Here is a 27,846-nt window from a genome sequence, read left to right on the forward strand (position 1 = left end):
GCAGGCTGCATGCTATTGGATGAGAGAGCTAGGACACGGCCACTAAACCCAAGTGATGCATGTCTCAGAAGAACTACACAACCCCTCCTGTGATGTGATGAGAAATAAGACTTCAACCAATCAAATTCCTCGTACAAAAAAACATGTTGAGAGGATCCAATGATAAACTTTGTCCTAACTATACATGCTAAGTAAGACTTGTTACATTGTTTAGAATCACTTCAATATCAAACGTGTACTAGAGATGACAAAACAATGTCCCCAATGAACATTAGCAGGTAGATTGACAACTGAAAAAGAAAACCATGATGTAACTGAATTGCACATTTCTTTTAAAGATAAATATCCCTCTTGTGCATGGATCTGCATGGATCAGATGCGTTTAAAGATGAGGGTCATGATGCAAGGGCAGCTGTCTGAGGCAGTGGAGATTATATATAGATATATTTATTATAATTATTTGGCAACATGATGTTGGTCACAACTATTGGTAAAATGTTATATTTACATTGTTTCAAACTGCTGCCTAGGTATGATGGCCTTAACCCTTTCACTACCACACTACAGAAGGGTTAACCCTTTCACTGCGACAATACAGAAGGTTAACCCTTTCACTGTCATGCAACAAAAGGTTAACCGTTTCAATGTGACGATACAGAAGGTTTGTAGTGTGGTCGTGAAAGGTTAACCTTCTGTAGTGTGGTAGTGAAAGGGTTAAAGGCTGAGGTAACACTTCATGTTCGAGGCACAATAATAACGATTAAGTACCTATGAACTAATGAGGAACTAGATGTTAAACAGTTAATTAACGAATAATAATAATGAAATACCTAGGACCTAATAAGGAATTCAATGTTAACAAACTGTTAATTAACAATCAGTTAATCAAGTCTTGAGACCTGAGTTCTCAGAGCAGGGAGATCCTTCCAGAATGGCTTCTTCTTCCCTTCAGTGAAGAACTAGAACTATTAGAACCTGACTCTCATTTTCTGTCTCATTCAAATAATCTGTTAAATAATATTTGTTCTTATGCTATGTTAACATATAGTTCATCATTAGTTCCTAGGTACTTAATCATTATTTGTGTGCCCTAAACTGAAGCGATACCAAAGTTGACAAGGTGATCTGTAGAGCGTGTACTATCAGTATAGCATTCTCTGTGTTAAGCACTTTGTTTGAGTGATGATCTATGAAGGTGAATGTGTCTCTTCTGTAGTTCAGGATCCCCATGCTAATTTCTACTGGTAAACTAGCATTCAAACTGGTGGGTGATGTCTGTGATTGGTTGCCTCTGACCCCACCTCTCTATACCGATAGGACAAGACGAGCGCACTGACCCTCAGTAATGTAGCAGGTGTGTTCTACATCCTGATTGGAGGGCTGGGCTTAGCCATACTGGTATCATTGGTCGAATTCTGCTACAAGTCCAGGATCGAGTCTCAAAGGATGCAGGTGAGACAGGACTGTTTTATTCTTTCAATACGCAGCTTTTCTTTTTTTTTTTTATTGAAATGAGCCAAACTGTCTTCTCAGTGGTTGTTGAGCTTAATACTTAATTTAACTGATGGTATGCCAAAAAGAAAAAAGTAAATAAAATAAAACTAGCCATATTTTTGCCCGATCCTTGTAGGATGCACTGTCACTCTTTATTCTTAAAGGAACATGTGTAGAATGCACTTTAACTCCTTCTTCTTAACCTCTTAAGCCGGACGGGTCAGGGACTGCACCCAAGCCATGAATCTATCTCTACAGACTGTATGAATTAATGTTGCTTTTTCTTTTCAAATGTAGCCAAGAGTAAAGACCCTAACCCTGTCAAAACAGCAGTCATAGTGTATATTTTCAGCAATACGTTTGTTTACCAATAGGTTAAAGTGTTATTAGTGAAATATTAGTTTTGGAAATGTATTCAGAAACTAGCGAATATCAACGGAAGGTAATGCGCGCCGCCATTTTGTTTGTAGTCATATGAGGAGAGGAGACCCAGAGCTTTCAAATGGCATTGGAATTTCAGGATAAATTTTTCGGGATTATCTACCACAAACCTCAACTTTATTGGCATAACTTAGAATGCAGTTCGATTATCTACCTTTCTGTGAACGTTTAGCAAAAATCAACATTGCAATCTGATGAAAAATGGCGGAGCAATTTCCATTATAAAAAAGTAACTGTACTTACAGTAGATTTCATTCACGGTTTGTGGATCACGCCTGGTGATACTAAATCCAGATTGAACTCTGCCATTGGAAAGAGGAGATTTGGCATGATCCATACTGTAGATGTGCGACTTGGCTATAATAAGGTCATTCATAGGCCTGATATTCTATATTCTATAATAATATTTTAAATTGCATGTGTCCGGATGGCAGAATTCAGTACTGTATCTACAAAACCTTCTGTTTAATCATCTTCCCTTTATTCATTTGCTTAGATTTTTTGTACACGTGATCTCAAGAAGGTGCTGAATGAGCTCAGTGGCAGTTTTTCATGTCTGGTAATTTTTAGCATGGTGTTATTCACCATCAAATATGAAAAATACAAATAAAACAAATATAATTGATATTCTCCTTTGGTTCATTACAATTTACTCATGCCTAGTAACAGACACAATATTTCTGACACAGGGAATAATTCCCTGAGATCCATAGATGTCCCTAGATAGACACCAAGAACATGCAAATGGACCTTGTAGAGGTGGAGCAATCGTCCATTTACTTAGGTATGTATTTTTAGGCGGATATTCAGAAAATAGGGCTTAAGTGGTTAACCCCTTAAGCCTGCTCGGTCCGGTACAAGATTAATTTCCCCGCTTTCTAGTCACATAAATAGATCAATACAGTCCGTATTAATTAATGTTGTGTTTCTTTTTCAAATGTAGCCAAGAGTAATTACCCTAACCCTATCAAAACAGCAGTCAAAGTGCATATTTTCAGCACTATGTTTGTTTACCAATGATTTTTTTTTGTGAACACATTTCTTTATAATTTCTTTGACATGACATTTTTAGTATTTTTTTTTTATTTGTCTTTTTCCCCCTCCTTTTTCCTCCGATTTTCTCCCATCCCAATGTTAGTCGTTATGCCAATTCCCAATCCCCTTCCTGGTCGCTGCGCACTTACCCCCCACAGTCGGTCTGGGAGAGTGGAGGCTACCACGTGCTTCCTCCGACACACGTCCAGCCAATCAACCGCTTCTTTTCACCTGGCAGTGCAGATTCTCACTGAGAGGGCGTAGCGTGTGGAAGGATCACACTATCCCACTTAGATCCTATCCGCGCTTAGCAGGCGCCCCGACCGAACTGTAGGAGTCGCTGTTTACAACGACCCGGACCCACCCCGCCATCTTCTCCCACCCTCTAATACTGCCAATTGTATTAGTGTGAACGGCCAGCCAAGCTGGTGACAACCCTGGAGCTGTGAGCTGGATTCGAACAGGCAAATCCAGCCGCTCCGGGGTTGGTGACGAACGCAATCTCCGTTACGCCTAGACACACAAGTATTAACAGTAAATATCCACAATAAATCACAGGATTATACATTCCAATATTTGAATCAATATAGATGTAGTTTACGAGATATATACATAATCCCTGCAATACAATACAAGAGCATATTATGCTCTTGCTTGCTCTTCTTCCCCCCCCCTCAGGACCACCCTTGGCTAATCCATCCATTATTTCGTTTCTAACCAAGGATTACAATTCATATGCTAATCTTTATTCTCTCCACCACTTCTAACCAGATTGCAATGCTGGCTTCATTGACACCTGAGACCCAGGGCTTTCGATGGATGTAGAAATTTCATAAAACTACACTAGAGCAGCCAGATTTATGGATTCCAACGTCACTGCATCTATCTACCATATGCCGCCAACTGAAGAAAGCAGAAATCCACCCGATTTCAACACACTGTCTAACCTGATGGTAGAACAGTCTAACCTGATGAAAGAACAGATGGTAGAACAGTCTAACCTGCAGATTACACACATCAAGGCGCTCGAGGCAAACGTCGATGCTAAATTCGATCGCATCGAGGCTAAATTCGATCGCATCGATGAGAAATTAGAAGAAGTCAAGAAAGCGATCGATGCACAGTCAAAGCGAATCACGACAGTGGAGATTTCGGTGACAGAAAACACAAAAGCAGTCAAGGCGAACGAAGGTAGCATGACAGAGATGGGAGAAGAGATGGAAAAAGTGAAAGATGAATACCGGAGGGAAATAAAATTGCTTAAAAACGAAGTGATGGAGAGGCAACTAGAAACCCATCGTTACCACAGGCGGAATAACATCCGCATTGTGGGGCTTGATGAAGCAGTGAACTGCGATGACATCAACTTTCCAAAAGAGTTATCAACGATTTTGGAAAACTCCAATCCAAACAAAGTGCCAGAAGTGGAACAAGTTTACAGAATTGGTTCCCAGGGGCAAAATATCAACGGGCCGAGAGTCATCATTGTCACTCTGCGGAAAACTACAACAAGGGATGACATCATCAAATATGCTCGCAACCAACGTGGGAAGCTGAAGTATGGTGATAAACCAATATTTATCTACGAAGATTTGAGCAGAGAGGCCATCATCCGACGTCAACCATACAAAGATGTGATGCAAAAGCTGTACATAGCCGGCTACAAGCCAAGGCTAGCATATCCGGCGCTGTTATCATTCTTGGGCAATAACGGCCGCAGGTCAGGTCCATTTACACCCTTTGAAGCTGAGGATTTCCTGAATCAAAATGCAGCAAATAACCCAAAGCATGACGAAAATGCCGGAATCAGTTAAGCCTCTCTCTAAATATATACCAGTGTTGGAATGACTTTATTGTGTTCATCAATGAGGTCATTCCACCAGTGTTGGAATGACATTGTTGTGTTCATCAAAGTAGCAAACGATATGCAAGTCGTCTATAACAAAGTGTACTGTGTATAATACGATTCATAATACATTATAATTTCAGTCTTTGGTCTCTGAGGGGACAAATAAATATCAATGCAAAAAGATCTATCTGGAATATTCTGGGTTTATCGCTCAAATGCCCTGGGTCTCTTAGATCATTCTGGAATGTAAAATAGTCTAGGCACTAGTATATTCTACAACCTTCTAGAATATAAGGCACCATGACAACGAAGCATACAACTCTAACAATAACATTCGGTGTGCATACACATAGCAGATAATAAATTAAATGAAGTGCAATCAGCCCTTAATAATACTTTAAAATTATCCACACATAAACGTATGAGCACAGCAATGGTTATTCTAACAATTTAAGTAATCACTCCATTAAAGGCACATTGAAGCGCTAAAAGGCGCTGCTTTTCTATCTTATCTAATCAGTTAAATCGGTTCTAGTGGCTTCTCCACGTTGATAATTATTTATCTCTTATTCCTTATCTATATCTTTCCATTGATTTTTATTTTATTTAATTTTTTCTTCTCATTACTCTATATTTTTTAAATATAATTTAACTTACATTGTTCTTTTCCAATGTTCTTCACATTAAGGTGTCAATATTACTATATATTTTTTAAATATATTTTAACTTACATTATTCTTTTCCAATGTTCTTCACATTAAGGTGTCAATATTGATCTACAATCTTTTCCTTTTTTTTTTCCCCCACACGTTGGTGGAGGGTTCAAAGGAATATGTCGATAAAGGTTTATTCTCTTTTTATTTTATTTTTTATTTTTATCTTTAGGTTATTTATCACAATACTTCATTACAGTAAGGGAAGGTGCAAGACCAAAAGCGACATTCTATTGCAATAGAATGGAAATGTTAGATCCTATGGCAATGAGCATAGGAAAATTAGGATTACAATGCTCAGGTTGGGCAATCCGGTGGACCATGGGAGAAAGTCAATCGCGGAGGATGTGTTCTTGGAACACAGGCATGTTCGACTTTCTGGGAGAGGGGAAAATAGGGGATTTTTATTTGTATATATATATGTTTTTAAGCTCAGCTCTCAACGGGACCTCATTAATTGGATGTGCATCTATTGTAGCTTCATACTCCAGAAACATTACCAAAAACTACACGAAAACATGCATAGACTATGGCTAGTTTGAATATAATGGTATGGAACAGCGGTGGGATAAACAAACAACACAAGCGCAAAAGCGTGCTTACACTGATGAAAAAAGAACATGTGGACGTGGCTCTATTAAGCGAAACGCACATTTTAGAGGGAGACATAAATACGTTAGCGGATAACATATACCATAATATTAGTCACTCTTCTTTTGCTACGAGAACTAGAGGGGTAGCCATAGTCGTCAGACGCAAATTAAATATCGAATTGAAAGGGGTATGGTCGGATGCTGAGGGGCGCATAACTATAGCTAGGATTATACACAATAACAGGAAAATTGCATTGGCAGCGGTATATGCCCCGAATTTGTACGAAGTGGGTTTCTTCACTTCACTAACAGGAGAAATGTTAAACCATCCCGAGTACTCATATATAATAGGTGCGGATTTTAATGCCATTTGGAACCCAAGGATGGACAAAACTTACCTTTCCTTCTCCAGCGAACAAAAGAATTCATCTAAAGCATTAAAAGATTGGTCGAAATCAACAGGAGTAACTGATTTATGGCGTTCACTTAACCCCATGACCCGCAAGTACTCCTGTCGTTCGGCGAGACACAACACACTATCCAGAATTGATTACGTCTTTGCATCCCCGAGAATATTTGATAAATACGAAGTGGAAATGACACCCAATGCGCTATCAGATCACTGCTACTTAATCCTGAAAGCAACATTTGGTACACTATCTACCCGTGCCCCAAGATGGCGTTTTAATTCGATGCTGCTTAACAACAAGGAATTCATTACACAAATTAAAGAAGCTCTCACAGTATTCCTACAAGATAATGCTAACTCGGTGCAAGATCCCAGAATATTATGGATGTCGGTAAAGAATATGATCAAGGATTTCTCGGATAGATTTACCTCCATATTGCGCAAAAATCAAAACACAAAACTGTCTGAAATGGAAACGCTTTACTCAACGCTTTTTAATTCTTTAAAATACAACAACTCTACTAGACTAGATAACCAAGTTAACATTCTAAAGACAGAGATCAAAGCAATGTACAGACAAAAATCGGAATTGCAAATACGCAGCACTAGACAACAGCAGTACTTCCAAGGTTCTAAACCTAGTCACCTATTAGCCATGCGACTAAGAATTAATGCAAAATTTGCAGATATAACTGCCATTAGGAAACAACAAGCTCTAGTAACAGAACCCAAAATAATAAACGATACATTCAAAGAATTCTACTCCGATTTATATAACTCAGAAACGACCTTTGATCAAGACAAATTAGACACATATCTTAATCAAATTACTCTCCCTAAACTTACGGATGAAGACGCTAAACAGTTAGAAGTACCGATCACATTAGAAGAACTCAAGAAGGCCATATCCGGAATGAAAAACGGCAAAGCTCCGGGAATTGACGGTATCCCATCAGAAATGTACATTTCTTGCTGGGACATATTTGGACCCTTATTACTAAATATGATCTTATACTCAGTCAAAGAGGGAAGCTTCATTGAACACCAAAATACCGCACTCATTTCAGTTCTTCACAAAAAAGACAAAGACCCCACTGAATGCGGTAGTTACCGTCCTTTAAGCCTCCTCGGAACCGATGTCAAACTGTACTCTAAGATATTAGCCATCAGATTGCAAAAGCATATGACGTCTTTAGTTCATACGGACCAAACAGGCTTCATAAAAGGTCGCCTGATCAATGATAACATAAGGCGAATACTGCACGTACTAGATACAGACAAAGAGGACATCACACCTAAGGCGATACTATCCCTGGATGCTATGAAAGCATTTGACAGGTTGGAATGGTCGTTTCTATGGGCAGTATTGGAAAGGATGGGGTTAGGAAAAGGTTTCATTGATATGATTAAAGTACTATACAAGGACCCATCGGCCAGGATTACAACAGGCACATTCATCTCCGATATCTTTCCGGTATCGCGCTCAGCCAGACAAGGTTGCCCTCTTAGTCCCGGACTATTCGATCTATCATTAGAACCTTTAGCACAATTTATAAGACAATCCCAACACATAGAACCAATAGTAATCAAGGGCACACATCATAAAATTAGTTTATATGCGGACGACGTAATATTGTTCATGCAAAACCCCAACAACACATTGCCGCTTATACTCAAGTTGATAGAGAACTTTGGTGATTTATCGGGATTTAAAATAAATTGGCCTAAGTCGGCTTTTCTTCCTCTTAACACCAGTGCAAAAAAAGAGACAACCCTCCCAGGTGCGATACCCATGGTCAAACATTTCAGATGCTTGGGTGTGGAAATATTTCCCACCATAAGACAAACGGTGAAGCACAATTACACAAAAATACAGAACAAAATCAAGGACGACCTGGACAGGTGGGCAAAACTTAAAAACTCAGTACAGGCAAGGGTATCAATAGTTAAGATGGATGTATTACCAAGAATCAATTTCTTCAGCTCAATGCTTCCGTTACCTCCTCCAGAGGGCTACTGGAAAAGATTACAAACCTCCACATACAAATTTATTTGGAATAACAAACCACCTCGCATAAAAAGATCCACCGCACAGAGAAGTAAAGCAGACGGTGGCATGGCAGTCCCAGATTTTTTACAATATTTTAATGCCTTCACATTAAGACCATTGAAGAAGATATGGTTTGACCCCGAGGCTTTGGTATCTTGGAGAAAATTAGAAGAAAACATAGTAGCCCCACAGAGATTGAAAGACATAGCATACACTAAACTTTCAATCAAGCATTGTGAGCGAGAATTTGGCCCAATAATAACCCATGCAATCAGGACATGGCGGGAAACACAAAGGAAATTTCCTAACCCTCAAGTATGGCATGATCACACTCCCATATTCAATAACAATGCTCTCTTAATGGGAAAACGACCTATAAGATTCCCTGTATGGGAAGAAAGAGGCATACACTCATTAGGGGATATTTTTAATAACAAGGGCCTCTGTAGTTATGTCGAAATATGCATAAAGTTTAACCTCACCGAGTCCACATGGCTTTTTTACATACAGTTACGACTTTGTATGAGATCTCACAGTGTTCCATTACACATACCAATTGAACACCACAGATACCACAAATTTTTCTATGAAAGAGATACATTGGGAGGTTTTGTATCAGGTTTTTATTATCAATTACTAACGTCCTCGTACGAAACCCTTCAACTAGACAATGTCTGGAGGAGGGATATACCAGACCTGGAAAATGACTTTGATTGGCAAGGAGCCTGGGCAAATGTCCGACTTACATCAAGGAACCCGGATCATCAACAAATCAATCTGAACTATATTCACAGGACATACTTGACTCCTATAAGGCTGTGCAAAATGGGGCTTATACAAGACTCCAAATGCTCCCAATGTACAAATGGGGACGAAGGAACATTTATGCACATGTATTGGGACTGCCCACCAGTTAAGGCATTCTGGAAAGATGTGTCCCAACAATTATCAATACTCGTATTTTGGAATATACCTGTACACCCCGCGGTATTGCTATTGAATGATGTTTTTGAGTTTGCAGTGAACCCACAACTAAAAAGATTGGTTTTATCGGGTATCACAGTAGCTAAAAAACTGATTGCATCACGTTGGTTTCAACCGGAAAAAATTTGCCGGAAAGTGTGGTTTCTTACATATCTCGATGTGATATATCAAGAAATATCTACAGCAAGAATTCTGGGGCTCAATGAATCCAAAATGTTAATGTGGTTAGAAGTGGTGGAGAGAATAAAAGCTAGCCTATAATGGTGATGTCTGGTTAGGATTGAGGGATAATGGAGGTACTATCCAAGAGGGGGTCCGGGAGGGGGGGGTTTGAGCTGGAGCATATGTGTGTAGGGTTTTAGAAAATAGGTATTAGGGGTATATTATATACTAACATTTATATAATTGTAACTTCGCTGGATATACACGGTATACGGTTAAAATGTTATTATTGACTATTTTTGTTTTATCCTGTTTCTGTACTTGCATATATTTTAACCACCTTTACTGAAAGTTTCATTATACATTGTGTGTTGAGTACTGACTTTTAATAAGTTTTGTTTTGCAATAATAAAAAAAATTAAAAAAAAAAAAAAAAAAAAACTACACTACCCAGCGCACACCAGCCGCTGTCTAAGCTGGAGGGGCTGACGTGAAAAGTATTTTCGTGATTATATCTCACGGGTTGAACAAACCTGAACGTTATTGCCATAAAATACAACATATATTGTTTCTATATCTTTCTGTGAACGCCTACAAAAAAAACACGTTGCAATCTGGTGAAAATGGCGGAGCTATGGACATTATACAAAAGTAACTGTACTTACCAGTAGATTTCATTCACGGTCTTTGCTGCCCTGTAACGGGTGCCTGGTGATACTAAATCCAGATTTATCTCTGCCATTGGAAAGAGGAGATTTGGCCCGATCTATAGATGTACGACTTGGCCATAATAAGGTAATTTATAGGCCTGATATTCTATATTCTATATTCATATTTCAAATTGCATGTGTCCGGATGGCAAAATTCTGTACTGTATCTACAAAAAACCCTGTAATCATCTGCCCTTTATTCATTTGCTTAGATATTTTGTACACTTGATCTCAAGAAGGCGCTGAATGAGCTCAGACAATCTTTCATGTCTGGTCAATGTTAACATGGTGTTATTCACCGTCAAAGATACAAAAATATATATATATTTTGATATTCTCCTTTGGTTCATTACAATTTACATGCATAGTATAACAGACACAATATTTCTGACACTGGGAATACATTCCCTGAGAACATGCAAATGGACCTTTTAGAAGTGGAACAATCTTCCATTTACTTGGGTATGTATTTTTAGGCGGATTTTCATAAAATAGGGCTAGGGCTTAATAGGTTAAAGGAACATGTCTAGAATGCACTCTACATTTCAAAACATCACCCCAAAGCCAGATTTTTAGAGAGAGAGAAATATAATAACCGTAAATATATAATAATAAATATAATATAATAATAAATATAATACAACTCTTTGTTTACTTTCAGTAAAACATATGCAATGGCTTCATACTCCTTGCTGTTTTAAAGGAGGCTGTCAGTGGACCCTGTCAGTAGCACTGGTGATGGAGCTAAAGTAAATCTGTTGAAACAATGAAGTTGAATGAAGTGGTTAGCTATTTTAACAAACATTCTGTTATTCACTGATTTCCAACTGATGTCCAAGAGACAAAAGGCTGGCTAAGCATAACGTTAGCTTCTAGCTAACAACTTGACCCTGACGAAGAGTAGAGATGGGAAAGCCAGCGTGGAGAACGTCTCAGCCAATCACAGCATGATATCGGAGGCCACAGCAGTTCGGCATGCTATGGGGCAGGGTTTGGAGCAAAACTCGATTGGTAATCGTTAGGATGCCCTTTAGACACGTCAGTTTTTATTCTACATAGGGAAAACCAACCCACAGTGTGTCTACATATATATAACACACACACACACACACACACACACACACACACACACACACACACACACACACACACACACACACACACACACACACACACACACACACACACACACACACACACACACACACACACACACACACACACACACACACACACACACACGCAGAGGAAAGAAAGAGACAGAAAGAGGAGAGATAAGGATTCTCCCTGCAGTGACTGGGAGACAGTGACTGCACTGAAGTGATGATGAGTGTGGATGCGTGGGATGCTCCATGCTGAGTCCCATCATTAGCTTGAGGCTGGCAGGTCCTCATTATGCTAAGTTGCTGCTGAGTGGAGTGACAAGCAGGAGGTGCTCCAGAAGGTGCTCCAGAGGGGGGGGGGTCTCTACTAGGAGGTGGTCCAGAGCGGGGGGGGGGGGCTGAGTCTCTACTAGGACTAGTAGTCACACACACGCACGCACGCACACACACACACACACACACACACACACACACACACACACACACACACACACACACACACACACACACACACACACACACACACACACAGTGTCTGTCTGTCTGTCTGTCTGTCTGTCTGTCTGTCTGTCTATCTGTCTGTCTGTCTGTCTGTCTGTCTGTCTGTCTGTCTGTCTGTCTGTCTGTCTGTCTGTCTGTCTGTCTGTCTGTCTGTCTGTCTGTCTGTCTGTCTGTCTGTCTATCTGTTGTCTGTCTCTCTGCTGTCTGTCTCTCTGCTGTCTGTCTCTCTGTTGTCTCTCTCAAAATAGTATAAGTGGCTATCTTGGCCCTGAGAGCGTTGCTCTCCGGTCATGCAGCTGGACCCTTCTCAAATCAGCACGAAAAAATATATAAGCTTATAAAACGATTTAATATGCTAAACTTCGTTTTAAATTCTTTAATTCACATTTGTTTATTTCATAAGAATTTTCCCGACATAATGCTACCTGCCACGACCAGATCCGTGACTCCGTTGCGATACAGATTAATTATCTACTCAGAATAGTATAAGTGGCTATCTTTTATATTTTACCACTGGATGAAAACCACTGCTGTAGATCACTGCTGGTACGTGCGTGGAGAACCTTTATTTCAGCGGGGACTGTACGTGTTTATTTGACGTTACTGTACAATATATGTGTGTATTAAAAGACGGAGCTATATTTTATTGTAATATAATAATTATTAATATAAAAAATTATAATAATAATTTATAGGCTACCTAATACCGACAACAAAATAGATTGTATGCCTCTACGAATCATATTAAACCATGCAGGTAGAAAATTTACGGATAACTTTAATCCCTGGGTATTAATCGAACGTTAGAACTAAACGAAGAAAGGCATTCATATTCCAGCATGCATTAATGACACCAACGGGCAATGGCAAACAGTGGTTAACGGTCTTTATTAGTGTTTTGCGGTGTCCAGGCAGTCTTTTAGGAAGTTAATAGATATAATATCCGACATCACCGTGTACATGCAGTCTGTCAGCCTGTCTATTTCTCCCATAACACGCTTTTGCTCGGTTTAGTCCATTTTTCCACATTTCATGGGGGTGTTCATTATGGTTAATTACCGGCGGTTCTATATGCAAATACTTAAAATCGTGCACGAGCGCGAAGCGTAGAACAAGTGGCATTTATCAAAACGGAGTACTTGCAGGTGTGCGTAGGACCCGTGTACGCATGTGTGATAAATCCCGATATTTCTGTGCGTACACACATTCTAAATTCCGTGCGTAGGAACGGATATACAACACTTTCTACGCAACGTTGATAAATGAGGGCCCAGGGGTGTAAAAAGTACCCAGAAATTATACTTAAGTGAAAGTATGGGTAACGTCTCAAAATCGTATTCAAGTCAAAGTCAGAGTATCTGGCTAAAAACACACTTGAGTAAAAGTCAAAAAGTTTCTACTTCTAAATGTAATTAAGTACTAAAAAGTAAAAGTAAAAACTTTTTTTCTGACTGTCTATTCTTCTGATAGCAGGTGTTTAATCAAAGATCCCCGCTTTCTAGTCTTGCACAAGGACCAATCAGCATGGGTATGGGCGGGTTAATTTTCCATTGATGGAGATTTGATTGGCTGTTTTTAATTAAAGTGCGGCCGCAGGATTATTAACGTTAACGTTAGTTCGGCCAGAGAAACAAATATACTAATTAAAATGGTTGGACCTGCAAGATTTGTTCTTTGTAGGTCTGCATTTTAAATGAAATGTAATTGAGTAAAGTACAAATCCCCAAAAACAGTACTTAAGTATTGTAACAAAGTACAATTACTCAAGTACTTTACACCCCTGCCAGTCTCACAGGGCCAGGCAGCTAGCCCAAACCACTACCAGTCTCACATGGCCAGGCAGCTAGCCCAAACCACTACCAGTCTCACATGACCAGTCCTTTATGCAGTTCATTTCACTTTGGTAAACATCCCAGCATGTAACCAAGGGAGGGCTTTTTCTTAGCAGCTAGTATACATCGGTCTGTCTGTCCAAGAATGTTTGTAATATGTGATACGCTGCAACCCTCCATTGTGCAGCTGCGCTCTAAGTATCCCTTACCCTCCATTGTGCAGCTGCTCTCTAAGTATAACTAACCCTCCATTGTGCAGCTGCTCTCTAAGTATAACTAACCCTCCATTGTGCAGCTGCTCTCTAAGTATCCCACTCCTCCATTGTGCAGCTGCTCTCTAAGTATCCCCACCCCTCCATTGTGCAGCTGCTCTCTAAGTATCCCCACTCCTCCATTGTGCAGCTGCTCTCTAAGTATCCCCACCCCTCCATTGTGCAGCTGCTCTCTTAGTATCCCTTACCCTCCATTGTGTAGCTGCTCTCTAAGTATCCCCACCCCTCCATTGTGCAGCTGCTCTCTAAGTATCCCCACCCCTCCATTGTGCAGCTGCTCTCTAAGTATCCCCACTCCTCCATTGTGCAGCTGCTCTCTAAGTATAACTAACCCTCCATTGTGCAGCTGCTCTCTAAGTATCCCTTACCCTCCATTGTGCAGCTGCTCTCTAAGTATCCCCACCCCTCCATTGTGCAGCTGCTCTCTAAGTATCCCCACCCCTCCATTGTGCAGCTGCTCTCTAAGTATCCCCACTCCTCCATTGTGCAGCTGCTCTCTAAGTATCCCCACCTCTCCATTGTGCAGCTGCTCTCTAAGTATAACTAACCCTCCATTGTGCAGCTGCTCTCTAAGTATAACTAACCCTCCATTGTGCAGCTGCTCTCTAAGTATCCCACTCCTCCATTGTGCAGCTGCTCTCTAAGTATCCCCACCCCTCCATTGTGCAGCTGCTCTCTAAGTATCCCCACTCCTCCATTGTGCAGCTGCTCTCTAAGTATCCCCACCCCTCCATTGTGCAGCTGCTCTCTTAGTATCCCTTACCCTCCATTGTGCAGCTGCTCTCTAAGTATCCCCACCCCTCCATTGTGCAGCTGCTCTCTAAGTATCCCCACCCCTCCATTGTGCAGCTGCTCTCTAAGTATCCCCACTCTTCCATTGTGCAGCTGCTCTCTAAGTATAACTAACCCTCCATTGTGCAGCTGCTCTCTAAGTATCCCTTACCCTCCATTGTGCAGCTGCTCTCTAAGTATCCCCACCCCTCCATTGTGCAGCTGCTCTCTAAGTATCCCCACCCCTCCATTGTGCAGCTGCTCTCTAAGTATCCCCACTCCTCCATTGTGCAGCTGCTCTCTAAGTATCCCCACCTCTCCATTGTGCAGCTGCTCTCTAAGTATAACTAACCCTCCATTGTGCAGCTGCTCTCTAAGTATCCCTAACCCTCCATTGTGCAGCTGATGTCTAAGTATCCCCACTCCTCCATTGTGCAGCTGCTCTCTAAGTATAACTAACCCTCCATTGTGCAGCTGCTCTCTAAGCATCTCTTACCCTCCATTGTGCAGCTGCTCTCTAAGTATCCCCAACCAGAGTCAGCAATAGAGTAGACAATAGGGTCATTCACATTAAGATGAACTTCACATCCACTCAAAGATGAGACAATATCATTCCCCACCCCATTCGGTGTAAAACAGGGAGATGTGCTTTCTCCTACTTTATTCGCCCTTTATGTTAATGACCTGGTGCAAGAAATCAAGCAAGCCAATCTTGGTATTCCAATAGATAATATAATCCTAAGTATTTTATTGTACGCTGATGATATTGTTCTGTTTGCAGAAAATGAAGCAAATTTACAAAACATGTTGAATATTATGAGTTCTTGGTGCATGAAATGAAGACTTGCGATTAACAGTGAAAAAACACAGATTATGCACTTCAGGAAAAAACATGAACAGCAGAGTAGCCATAAGTTTCAATTTGGACCAACGCCCCTGATTTACACACATTCTTATAAATATCTTGGTTTCACCTTTAATGCAGTGGCGGCTCTACCACTAGGGGCGCTCGGGCGCCGCCCCCCCTCAGCTCCTACCCTGGTTATATGAGAGAACAAGAAAAATAAGTTTTTAGTTTTTAGTTTTAAAGCCCTATAAATAATATAAACATGTTTAAAATTAATAATATTTACTCATTTTAAGTATGTTTGTGTTTCCAATGCACAATATAACGTTATTATATTAAAAAATAAATACTCGTTTTCTTGAACAGGAAGTGACGTTTTTTTTTATTTTTTCGTATTTCTCGCCCGGGCTAGAAGCGATAGCGCTCTGAGTGCGCGTCACAGTTTGATCGCTGTCTCCGTCACAGCCAATCAGTGCATACGGCGTTGTGCGTTGAAATATGACTATTATGTTGGAATCCGAGCGCGATTTGAAGCGGTCTAGCCAGCAGCGTGAACTTCCGTGAAGAATTTCCATAGCCGCATTTCGCGGAGACGCTCTCTGATTGGCCGACGCCAGTATTTTTTTCCATGGCAGAATTTCACAGAGACGATCTCTGATTGGCCGAATCCAATTTCTAATGTTCCAATTCTAGCTTCTAGCTTGGTTCCTAGGTTGGTCCTAGGTTGGTCGGTGGAGATAGTTGTGTTGTTGTGAGATGCATGCAGCTGTTTGTCTTAGACGAGCGTGCCGTGACTGCAAGTTCTTTAGACTGTTAAGCTTAGGCACTCTTTCAAAGTTGGTTAAGGTTAGAGTTTGTCTTAGAGCATGGCGATAGAACGCCAGGTAGTTTGCAGTCTGTTCGAGCGGAAATGGACAAAGGAATGTACTTGTTGAGTGTTGTGCTAACGAGCTCAGCTAACACTTGGCTAACAACGCGGATTATACACGTTTATCAAGCTCTCCTGCCCTGGACGTTTCAACTAAACAGTGAGTCTCTCTCTCTCTCTCTCTCTCTCTCTCTCTCTCTCTCTCTCTCTCTCTCTCTCTCTCTCTCTCTCTCTCTCTCTCTCTCTGTGCTTAACGTTAACGTTTGTAAATAGTTTTTTTTAGGAGCAGTACTACTGCTGGCCATTCATGAAGCGAGACATTGCTGATTGTTTATTTATTTTATAACACAAGACTATGACTACCAACTGCCTAGCCAGCCGTGTATCAATCTTGGATGCAATAATAACGTTACTTACCACACTGACTATGTCGATGGCTCATTGATTTAACTACTGCAGCTCTCTCGGATTGAAAATACGTGGATTATGGCTTGTTCAATATCGTCTATGTTTGAATGAATGAATGAATGAGAACTTTATTAACAGATTGCAGAATGGGTACAATACAGTACGGCTCAATACACACAATTGTTAAGGGGATGCAGACCAGAGAAAGACGTTTGTCTTGTTTACATCAGGGTCCCAGATTTTCGATTCATATCGATAGTTTAATAGCTAGCCTTGGCTCGTTTAACAATATGCAAAATATGTGTACAGCCCTGTACTCATACTGAAGTTATTCTTGGTATATAATAGGTCTGATTGTGTAACGAATCGATTCCACGTCGCGCTGTGTGTGAGAGAGAGAAGGAGAGAGGGAGAGATCTGCCTGTGTTTGTAGACGGGCGAGTTTTGTTTCTAACTTTTCTATTTATATATTGTGTTTCAAGTTGTGAATTAGAGTCTAGACTATACTTTATTTGACTGGTTGTGTGTTGTTGTAGTAACAGCTGAGCGACTCGTTCATAAGAGCCGATTCATTGCCGTGAGCGTGAGTCGAATCGCTCACGTCTTGCCATGAGTGTTGCGTGGTACTGTACTGTACATGTTTGCATTTTGCAAAATGTTTGGTATAGCGCCCCTAGTGGCGAAGTACCCACCGGCCGCCACTGTCTGGGACCCTGATGTAAACAAGACAAACGTCTTTCTCTGGTCTGCATCCCCTTAACAATTGTGTGTATTGAGCCGTACTGTATTGTACCCATTCTGCAATCTGTTAATAAAGTTCTCATTCATTCATTCATTCAAACATAGACGATATTGAACAAGCCATAATCCACGTATTTTCAATCCGAGAGAGCTGCAGTAGTTAAATCAATGAGCCATCGACATAGTCAGTGTGGTAAGTAACGTTATTATTGCATCCAAGATTGATACACGGCTGGCTAGGCAGTTGGTAGTCATAGTCTTGTGTTATAAAATAAATAAACAATCAGCAATGTCTCGCTTCATGAATGGCCAGCAGTAGTACTGCTCCTAAAAAAAACTATTTACAAACGTTAACGTTAAGCACAGAGAGAGAGAGAGAGAGAGAGAGAGAGAGAGAGAGAGAGAGAGAGAGAGAGAGAGAGAGAGAGAGACTCACTGTTTAGTTGAAACGTCCAGGGCAGGAGAGCTTGATAAACGTGTATAATCCGCGTTGTTAGCCAAGTGTTAGCTGAGCTCGTTAGCACAACACTCAACAAGTACATTCCTTTGTCCATTTCCGCTCGAACAGACTGCAAACTACCTGGCGTTCTATCGCCATGCTCTAAGACAAACTCTAACCTTAACCAACTTTGAAAGAGTGCCTAAGCTTAACAGTCTAAAGAACTTGCAGTCACGGCACGCTCGTCTAAGACAAACAGCTGCATGCATCTCACAACAACACAACTATCTCCACCGACCAACCTAGGACCAACCTAGGAACCAAGCTAGAAGCTAGAATTGGAACATTAGAAATTGGATTCGGCCAATCAGAGATCGTCTCTGTGAAATTCTGCCATGGAAAAAAATACTGGCGTCGGCCAATCAGAGAGCGTCTCCGCGAAATGCGGCTATGGAAATTCTTCACGGAAGTTCACGCTGCTGGCTAGACCGCTTCAAATCGCGCTCGGATTCCAACATAATAGTCATATTTCAACGCACAACGCCGTATGCACTGATTGGCTGTGACGGAGACAGCGATCAAACTGTGACGCGCACTCAGAGCGCTATCGCTTCTAGCCCGGGCGAGAAATACGAAAAAATAAAAAAAAACGTCACTTCCTGTTCAAGAAAACGAGTATTTATTTTTTAATATAATAACGTTATATTGTGCATTGGAAACACAAACATACTTAAAATGAGTAAATATTATTAATTTTAAACATGTTTATATTATTTATAGGGCTTTAAAACTAAAAACTAAAAACTTATTTTTCTTGTTCTCTCATATAACCAGGGTAGGAGCTGAGGGGGGGCGGCGCCCGAGCGCCCCTAGTGGTAGAGCCGCCACTGGTCCCAGATTTTCGATTCATATCGATAGTTTAATAGCTAGCCTTGGCTCGTTTAACAATATGCAAAATATGTGTGAAGTTATTCTTGGTATATAATAGGTCTGATTGTGTAACGAATCGATTCCACGTCGCGCTGTGTGTGAGAGAGAGAAGGAGAGAGGGAGAGATCTGCCTGTGTTTGTAGACGGGCGAGTTTTGTTTCTAACTTTTCTATTTATATATTGTGTTTCAAGTTGTGAATTAGAGTCTAGACTATACTTTATTTGACTGGTTGTGTGTTGTTGTAGTAACAGCTGAGCGACTCGTTCATAAGAGCCGATTCATTGCCGTGAGCGTGAGTCGAATCGCTCACGTCTTGCCATGAGTGTTGCGTGGTACTGTACTGTACATGTTTGCATTTTGCAAAATGTTTGGTATAGCGCCCCTAGTGGCGAAGTACCCACCGGCCGCCACTGCTTTAATGAGTACATGAGCTTCATAGAAGGAAGGAAAATAATGTCTGAGTCAGCAGGAAGGGCGCTAGGGGGTGTGTTGAGTAAAATGAAAGTGTGCACTGACCTTGGGTTTTCAACATTTACACAATTATTTGATTCAATGGTGGGTTCTGTTTTATTTTATGCTGCTGGAGTATGGGGTTTTGATGATGCACCTGAATGTAATGCGATCCAGAACCGGGCCATAAGATACTTTTTAGGAGTCCATAAATACACACCAAAAGGGGCTATAGAAGGGGACATGGGGTGGGACTCTTGCTTGGTCAAGCAAAAAGGTGAAATGGTGAGGTTATGGAACCGCCTGGTCCAGCTGCCAAATGGCAGGGTGACAAAAAAGATTTTTAATTGGGACAGAGCACACGGTCATCCCTGGTCAAGAGAGATGTCCATGATTTTTTCTTCTACTGACTTGAGTATGATTTTTATGAACAATCTGCAGTGTAAGGTTCACATAATTAAAACAAAATTATCAATAATCCATCAGGATAAGTGGAAGGTGGAGATTTGGAAAAAACCTAAACTTAGAAAATATGTTGCAATTAAAAATGAGTATTTTACTGAACCTTATGTAATGTTAAACTTAAAGAGAAGACAGAGGTCTCTGTGTGCCCAGTTGAGGTCTGGCACCCTGCCATTGGCTGTGGAAGTGGGTAGATTCCAGGGTAAACCTGAGGAGGAGCGGTTGTGTGTTCTGTGTGATCTCGGAGTGGTGGAGGATGAATATCATTTTGTTTTTTATTGCCCTTTGTACACCGCTTTGAGGAGGGCTTTATTTGAGAAAATTCAAATTGTAAATCCAGATTTGTTTTGGCAGTCTGAGAGTTGTATGTTAAGTTGTTTTTTTGTGGAGGACATCTTCGGTTTTGCAGGATTTTTGGAGAAGGCATGGCACTTGAGACAAAACACACTGTATCCTATATAATTGTATTTGAATTCATCTTGTTTTTCTGTTTATTTACATTGAGTACAGCTTGTGTTATATTACGTTTTATTGTATTTTCTTGTATTTTCTTATGGCCATCTTGGTCTATATGTCATTTGTTAAGTAATTGGTAAAGTATATTATTATATACTTATTGTTATGTGTCTTGTAAGCCCATATGGGCTGGGCATACATCTGTATGTAAGACACGAAAATAAAAAATATCAAATCAAATCAAATCAAATCATATAAATGGTAAATAAGACAGAACCACAGATTGATCCCTGCAGGATGCCTTTTGTAATGGGCAATAATTCTGACTGGGCTTTCCCACTTTTCACTGAAGTCTCTCAGACAAACAATTCTGAAACCAACCACAGTCCATCAGAACCAATGCTGTGTAGTCCATTTAAAAGAAGAATGGTCAATTGTATCGAATGCTTTTGATAGATCTACAAATAGTGCAGCACAATGTTTTCTTTTATCTAGGGTGGATACTATAATTTACAACTACAGCTAAGTAGTGGCTGAGATTGTGCTATGATTGGCTCTGAAACCAAATTGGTGTAGACTTAATACAGAATGATTTGAGAGAAATGCTTTGAGTTTGAACAGTTCATGTAAAAAAGCGGAACCGTACAGTTGGACCACCACAGTTTAGGGCACCTACAGACTGTTCGGTTTACTTTGGTACTGTGGAACCCTTTTCTGTAGCCTAATACATCACTCCTGGGTAGGGTTGGGTACCTGTGAATCGATACTGGTACCCAACGGTACCTTTTTCGGTACTTTAGTCTCTAAAAATGTAATCTACCTACCTCACTTGTAAAAAAAAAAATCCAAACTTCAAATAATTTATTATCATTATTATTTATTTAGAACAATTTGTTAATATATATATACACACACTAGAATTAAGCTTTTCCCTTAATTTAATATTTGAATATTGAAATTATGTAATTTCAGGGGAAGTGCTTGAGTATTCAAATTACTTCCTAAAATATCCCCCCTTAAGTTTCCTATTAGCTCACATTCATTCAGTGGCAATCACAAAATGTTTCTCTCTTCCTTCAATCCAGTCCCTCCTCCCGCTAATTTAAAAACAGTGTTTGACAGCTCTCTGTATCTCAGCTGTCATCTTGAATCCCACCACCACCCCATTCTCCTCCTTAAATTCACAGGGTAACTATACTCTTTTCAACTCTTGAATAACCTTGGTCCATGAATGAATGAATGAATGAATGAATGAATGAATGAATGAATGAATGAATGAATGAATGAATGAATGAATGAATGAATGAATGAATGAATGAATGAATGAATGAATGAATGAATGAATGAATTAAAACTTTATTTAACAGATTGCAGAATGGGTACAATACAGTACGGCTCAATACATACAATTGTTAAGGGGATGCAGACCTGAGAAAGACGTTTGTCTTGTTTCCATCAGGGTCCCCCATTTTCAATTCATATAGACATTTATGACATACACAACATACATGACATTTATGGCATAGGGACATACAGTATAGGTATTTAGTACTGATACATTTGTGACATAAGCGGTATTCAAATATACAGTACTGTTACCCCTAGATCCTGACAGAGTATATACATATGATGGGGATGGGACTGTACATTAGGAGGGGGTGGGTGGGTGGGAGGGAAATATACATACGGCGGGGAGGGAATATATACATGCGGTGGGGAGGAGACTGTCTATTAGGAGGTGGTGGGGGTTTTGGGCATTTACGGTGGCCAGTTTCGAATTGCAGCCTCCCGTAGGTGCTCTTTAAGAGCGGTTTTGAATGTGGGCAGGGATTCACATTCCTTTACAGCTTTGGGTAGGGCGTTCCACATTGTTGTGGCATAATTGCGAAACGTGTTTAGTCCCTTGTTTGAGCCGAATCTGGGTTTAACATGATTTGTTGAGCTTCCTCTGGTGTAGTGGTTGTGGTATTCACTGACCTTTGGGAAGTATTTTGACATGTACATGGGCACCCCGGTCGTATAGTGTATCTTGTAGACCAGGCCCATTGCAAGTTGCTGTACTCTGTCGTCTACTCTAAGCCATCCTAGGTTGGCAAAGTGGGCAGGGGTGAGGTGGGTTCTGGGGTTCAGGTCAAGTAGTAGTCTGACCAGTTTGTTTTGTGATGTTTGTAATTTTGTTTTAAGCGCCTTTGAGGTGCTTTGGTACCATGAGGTGCACGCATAGTCATAGTACCCTTGAATGAGTGCTCCTGCCAGAGTCTTCAGGGTATTCTTGTTTACCAGAGAGGAGATCCGGTACAAGAATCTAGTTCGTTGGTTGACTTTTTTTATTACATTGGATGCCATTTTGTCACAGGAAAGATTTGCCTCTAGGATGGAACCCAGGTAGGTAATTTCGTCTTTCCTTGTGACAATATTGTCACCCACTGTAACTGAGAATCCGTCGGTCTTGCTGAGTTTGTTATTTGAACCGAAGAGAATGGACTCTGTTTTGCCCATGTGTAATGATAGTTTGTTATCAGCGAGCCATATGCAGATTTTGCCTAGTTCCGTGCTGAGGGTTTTTTCAACCTGCAATTTGTTCTTGTCAGAGACCAGCAGGGCTGAGTCGTCCGCAAACAGGAACAAGTTGCAGTCACAGGCTGACCATAGAATGATTCCGCCCTGTTGTATACAAGTCAAACCAGCATTGAGTTGTGGGTCGCAGTGGCCGATAAAGTAAAGGCCCCTATCTAGCAGCGGAGCGGGGTTGGGGTGTTGGTCCTGGGGGGTCCGGGGGTTCTGGGGTGGGGGGTTGGGAGTGGGGGAGGAAATGTCTTTTGTGATGTCTTTTGTGGTGTCTAATAGTACAAGTTGGTTTTTATGTTCTGTATTTATTATTTTTATTATTGCTAATGTCGTTATTCTTGCTATTATTATTGTTGTGGTACTGTGTGGTTTATTATTATTATTATTATTATTATTATTATTATTATTATTATTATTATTATTATTATTATTATTATTATTATTATTATTATTATTATTATTATTATTATTATTATTATTACTGTATTTTGTGTTGCCTTGTTTTATGTTTAAAATGGAGAAATAAAAAATATTTGATAATAAAAAACAAGTCAAACCAGCCTTCACATAATCCATGCCTCATACTTTTTTTTAACCTTTATTTTACCAGGTAGTCACTTGAGATCAATCCAGCCAGTTGATATCATGAAGCTTGAACTTGAAATGCCCTATACCTTTTATTTACCCTACATATTTCTCTAATGTCCCTCTCAGGAACTCATCAATGCAGCCATGAGCACTAACCTCGGCAGGACGCCCGGTGCAACAGCGGGGAGTAGCAGTGAAGGTTCGGGTGGCATGGGGGGGGAGGATGGACGAGCGTTCACCCATGGAACCACCAGAGCAGAACCTCCCTTGTTTGACCCAGGCACCCGGATGGGGCCTTAGCACCTACTGGCATGTAACCGGACTGGCACTCGCAAGATCGAACCATCTGGACCCCTGTCTGTCTGTCTGCCACTGCTGGAAGGAGAGAGCAATCAGCAATGGGAGGGGGGGGGGGGTTGATGGGAGAGAGAAAGGGAGTGGGAGAGAATCACAAGGGAAATTATTGAGGAGGCAGAAAGAGAGATGGTGGAGAGAAGGATGAGAGAGAGATAAACATACCTCCCTTCCACATCTACTAGACTTACTAAATCTAAATTAACAGAGCAGAACTGAACAGAACCGTGGTGAGCAGAAGTAAACGGGAACACAATAGAACTGAAATAACATTCTGCTCCAGATTCCCGGTCAACCAACTTAAAGCATAAAAAACACTTTTTCTTGAAGCGCTGTTATACCAGAAGTTCTTCCTCTGCAATAACAGAGCCTGGAGAGAGAACTGTATGAGGAAGAAAAAATAACAGAGCCTGGGAAGAGAACTGTATGGAGAAAAAAAAAGACTGTATGCACCCTCTCTATTCCTCTCTCTCCTTCCTTTGTTCCGCTGCTCCAAGCATATACAGGTGACACCTCTTGCACTATGCCAGCTCAGACAGTGAGCAGACCAGAGCAGAATGCATCACTTTATTTATTCTCCGTTTTTCAGAGTTCAGGTAAGCAAAGAAAGAGCAACAGGCTTGGGGCTAAATAGGTATTTGATGCTACCCCCTATTACTAACATTGGTGGGAATTTGTACCCCAGATAAAAGCTGTAAACTTTTCCCCAGCCTTTCTCTCTCTAATACTCAATTTTGATAGAAACGCATCATTTTGTGGAAACGCATCTGTTAAAGGGGGTGGGGTGGAACTGAGGCTAAAGGAACTGACAGGGCTTATCTCTGTACATGATGATTGGCTAAAGGCAGTGACCAATCACCATTGGTTCCATTCAAACTGATAAGCATTGTTTCTAGACCTCCATGAAGTTAGCATAATTGAGCAACTTGAGATCTAGCTAAATAAGACTATACAGAGTGTGATGCACAAGGCAACATGGCGAGAAGAATTGAAGAGACAAATTATAAAATGGTTGGTTCTTATTCGGCCCTCTGGTTAGTTGATAGCTGTGGTATGTATATATCCCTATATAATATCAATATTTGCAGTGAGAAGCATTCAAACATATTTTGGAATATGCAATGGCCATAACAATAAAAAATATGGGTAACACTTTATAATAACACTCAGTTATAAGACATCTATAAGGTATTTGTAGATAATGAACTAATCACAAACTATTCATAAATTAGTTCTACATTATTTATAACTCATTATCAACATTGTTTGTACTTGATTTGTACATCATTAAATAATGTTATTTAATGTGTAGTAACACATTTATAGATGCTGTAAAAATGGATATGAAAAACTACTATACCTCCATTTATTTGTTCATGTTCAACAAATGATTTGTAAAACATTCTTAAAATATCTATAAATCATTTGCAGATGTTATTGTGTGCCCTAATCTAAAGTGAAGACTATTCATCATTAACAAATGTCTAATAGTTTGTTTATTTGTGGACTTTTATGAATACACACGAAGCAATTACCAGACTTGTCTTTCATGTTTAACAAATTATTTGTTAAGACGTGTATGTAGCTCCCATTCAAACAGACGGGAGACTTTCTCTACATACTCTGGCAATACCTGGCCAGGGTACTCCTGCGGCCTAGTGTCCCCCAGGTTACATTATATGTTATGTGTGCACATCTATTGTATATGTTAATAAATTGCATTTATCTACAGTCCTAATTCTGTCACTGTTTGACAGAAAGAAGGGTGGATCTGAAAGCTGTCAACATTTGTAACGTGATGAAAAAGTAAACAAATAATTAACTGTATTAGACATTTGTTAATGATGAATACTGTAGTCTTCACTTTAGATTAGGGCACACAATAACATCTGCAAATGATTTATAGATGTTTTATGAATGTCTTAACAATTAATTTGTTAAACATGAAAAGACAAGTCTGGCAATTGCTTCGTGTGTATTCATAAAAGTCCACAAATAAACAAACTATTAGACATTTGTTGAACATGAACAAATAAATGGAGATACAGTATAGTAGTTTTTTCATATCCATTTTTCAAAGCATCTACAAATGTGTTACTACTACACATTAAAACATTATTTAATGATGAACAAATCAAGTACAAACAATGTTGATAATGAGTTATAAATAATGTCCAGAATAACGCTGCTAGGATCCTGATGAGGGTGCGCAAATATGATCACATCACCCCCACCCTCAGATCACTTCACTGGCTCCCCGTGGAAGACAGGATCGAGTACAAGGTCTCCCTCCTCACTCACCAGTGCGTACACGGTGGTGCCCCTGCCTACCTCAAGGAACTCCTCACCCCCCAGTCCTCCTCACGCTCCCTCCGCTCCGGCACAGCCTACCTCCTCAAAGCAGTCCCAGGACTAAGCTGCACACCATGGGTGATCGAGCCTTCTGCTCTGCCGCACCCAGACTGTGGAATGTTCTCCCCATCCACCTGAGAGCACCACAATCCGTCGAGGCTTTTAAAAGGGGCCTAAAAACATTTCTTTTTAACAAGGCTTTTGCCTGAATTTTTCTTTTACTTTTATTTTTACTTCTATTCATTTTATGATTATTTTATTTTATTTTATATTTATGTTCTTCCATTTCATTGGTTGTTTTATTCATTTTAATTGTTTTATTCATTTAACTTTTTATCTTTATCTCCTGTAGCACACAGATTTTCACAAATATAAAGTGCGGTACAAATTGAATTTATTATTATTATTATTATTATTAATGTAGAACTCATTTGTAAATGTTATACAAATATAGTTATAAATGATTTAATAATAATCTACGAATGTTTATGAATGGTTTGTTCGTGATTAGTTCATTATCTACAAATATACCTTATAAAGGTCTTATAACTGAGTGTTATTATAACGTTTTAGTTAAAATAAAAAGGCATTTTATTGATTAAATCAAAATCTGAAAACCTTCAGGGAAAAATTATAGAACCTATTGTCACAAGCACAACAAGCTGCCTTACAGCTGGAGACACCAACAGACACACTTATGAGTTGCTTAAAGCAATACGCAATAACTTATAGGCTGAGCAAGTCTGCACCCCAGCAACAGGTGCATTTACAGGGTTTCATTCAATTAAATTATCAATAAATTGCCAAGCAATCGAAAAGTCGGCACTCCAACAAGAAGCACACTTACATATTTTGTATTTATCGAGATGAATAGGCTCTCCATTTATCTCCCAATCACACACACACACACACACACACACACACACACACACACACACACACACACACACACACACACACACACACACACACACACACACACACACACACACACACACACACACACAGCTGTTGATGTAGGTTTTGCAGAACTCATCATAATTCACATTAGCAGACTCACGTTAGTTCCTGGTTCTTCTCGATGAGGCTGGTTGCTCGTGGTAATGTTAGCATCAGGGTCTATGCTATGGTTACTCATGGTAATGTTAGCATCAGGGTCTATGCTATGGTTACTCATGGTAATGTTAGCATCAGGGTCTATGCTATGGTTACTCATGGTAATGTTAGCATCAGGGTCTATGCTTTGGTTACTCGTGGTAATGGTGGTAATGTTAGCATCAGGGTCTATGGTTACTCGTGGTAATGTTGGTAATGTTAGCATCAGGGTCTATACTATGTCTGACCTCAAAGCTCCAGCTCACTGTTAAGTGCTTTGCGTTGAGGTGATATTTCAGATTTGAAATATCCAATTATACAAAAATTCCTTACTGCATACATTGCACAGAACGGTGCTCGAATCAACA

At 40.1% G+C, this 27,846-nt stretch overlaps 1 protein-coding gene across 1 annotated transcript in view; it reads left to right on the plus strand.

Annotated features, from left to right (window-relative positions):
* Nucleotides 1-23,977, plus strand: part of LOC311233494 (glutamate receptor 1-like) — a gene marked incomplete at both ends in the record, with an annotated part of 411,656 nt that extends 387,679 nt beyond the window's left edge. The window contains 2 exons of the mRNA XM_084320461.1: nt 1,318-1,452; nt 23,804-23,977. Coding sequence (XP_084176587.1) covers nt 1,318-1,452; nt 23,804-23,977 — 309 coding nt within the window. The remainder of the gene's footprint in view (nt 1-1,317; nt 1,453-23,803) is intronic.
* Nucleotides 23,978-27,846: the final 3,869 nt, after the last annotated feature.

Source organism: Notolepis coatsorum (genome assembly GCF_963971535.1).
Source record: "Notolepis coatsorum genome assembly, chromosome: 8".
NCBI lineage: Eukaryota > Metazoa > Chordata > Actinopteri > Aulopiformes > Paralepididae > Notolepis > Notolepis coatsorum.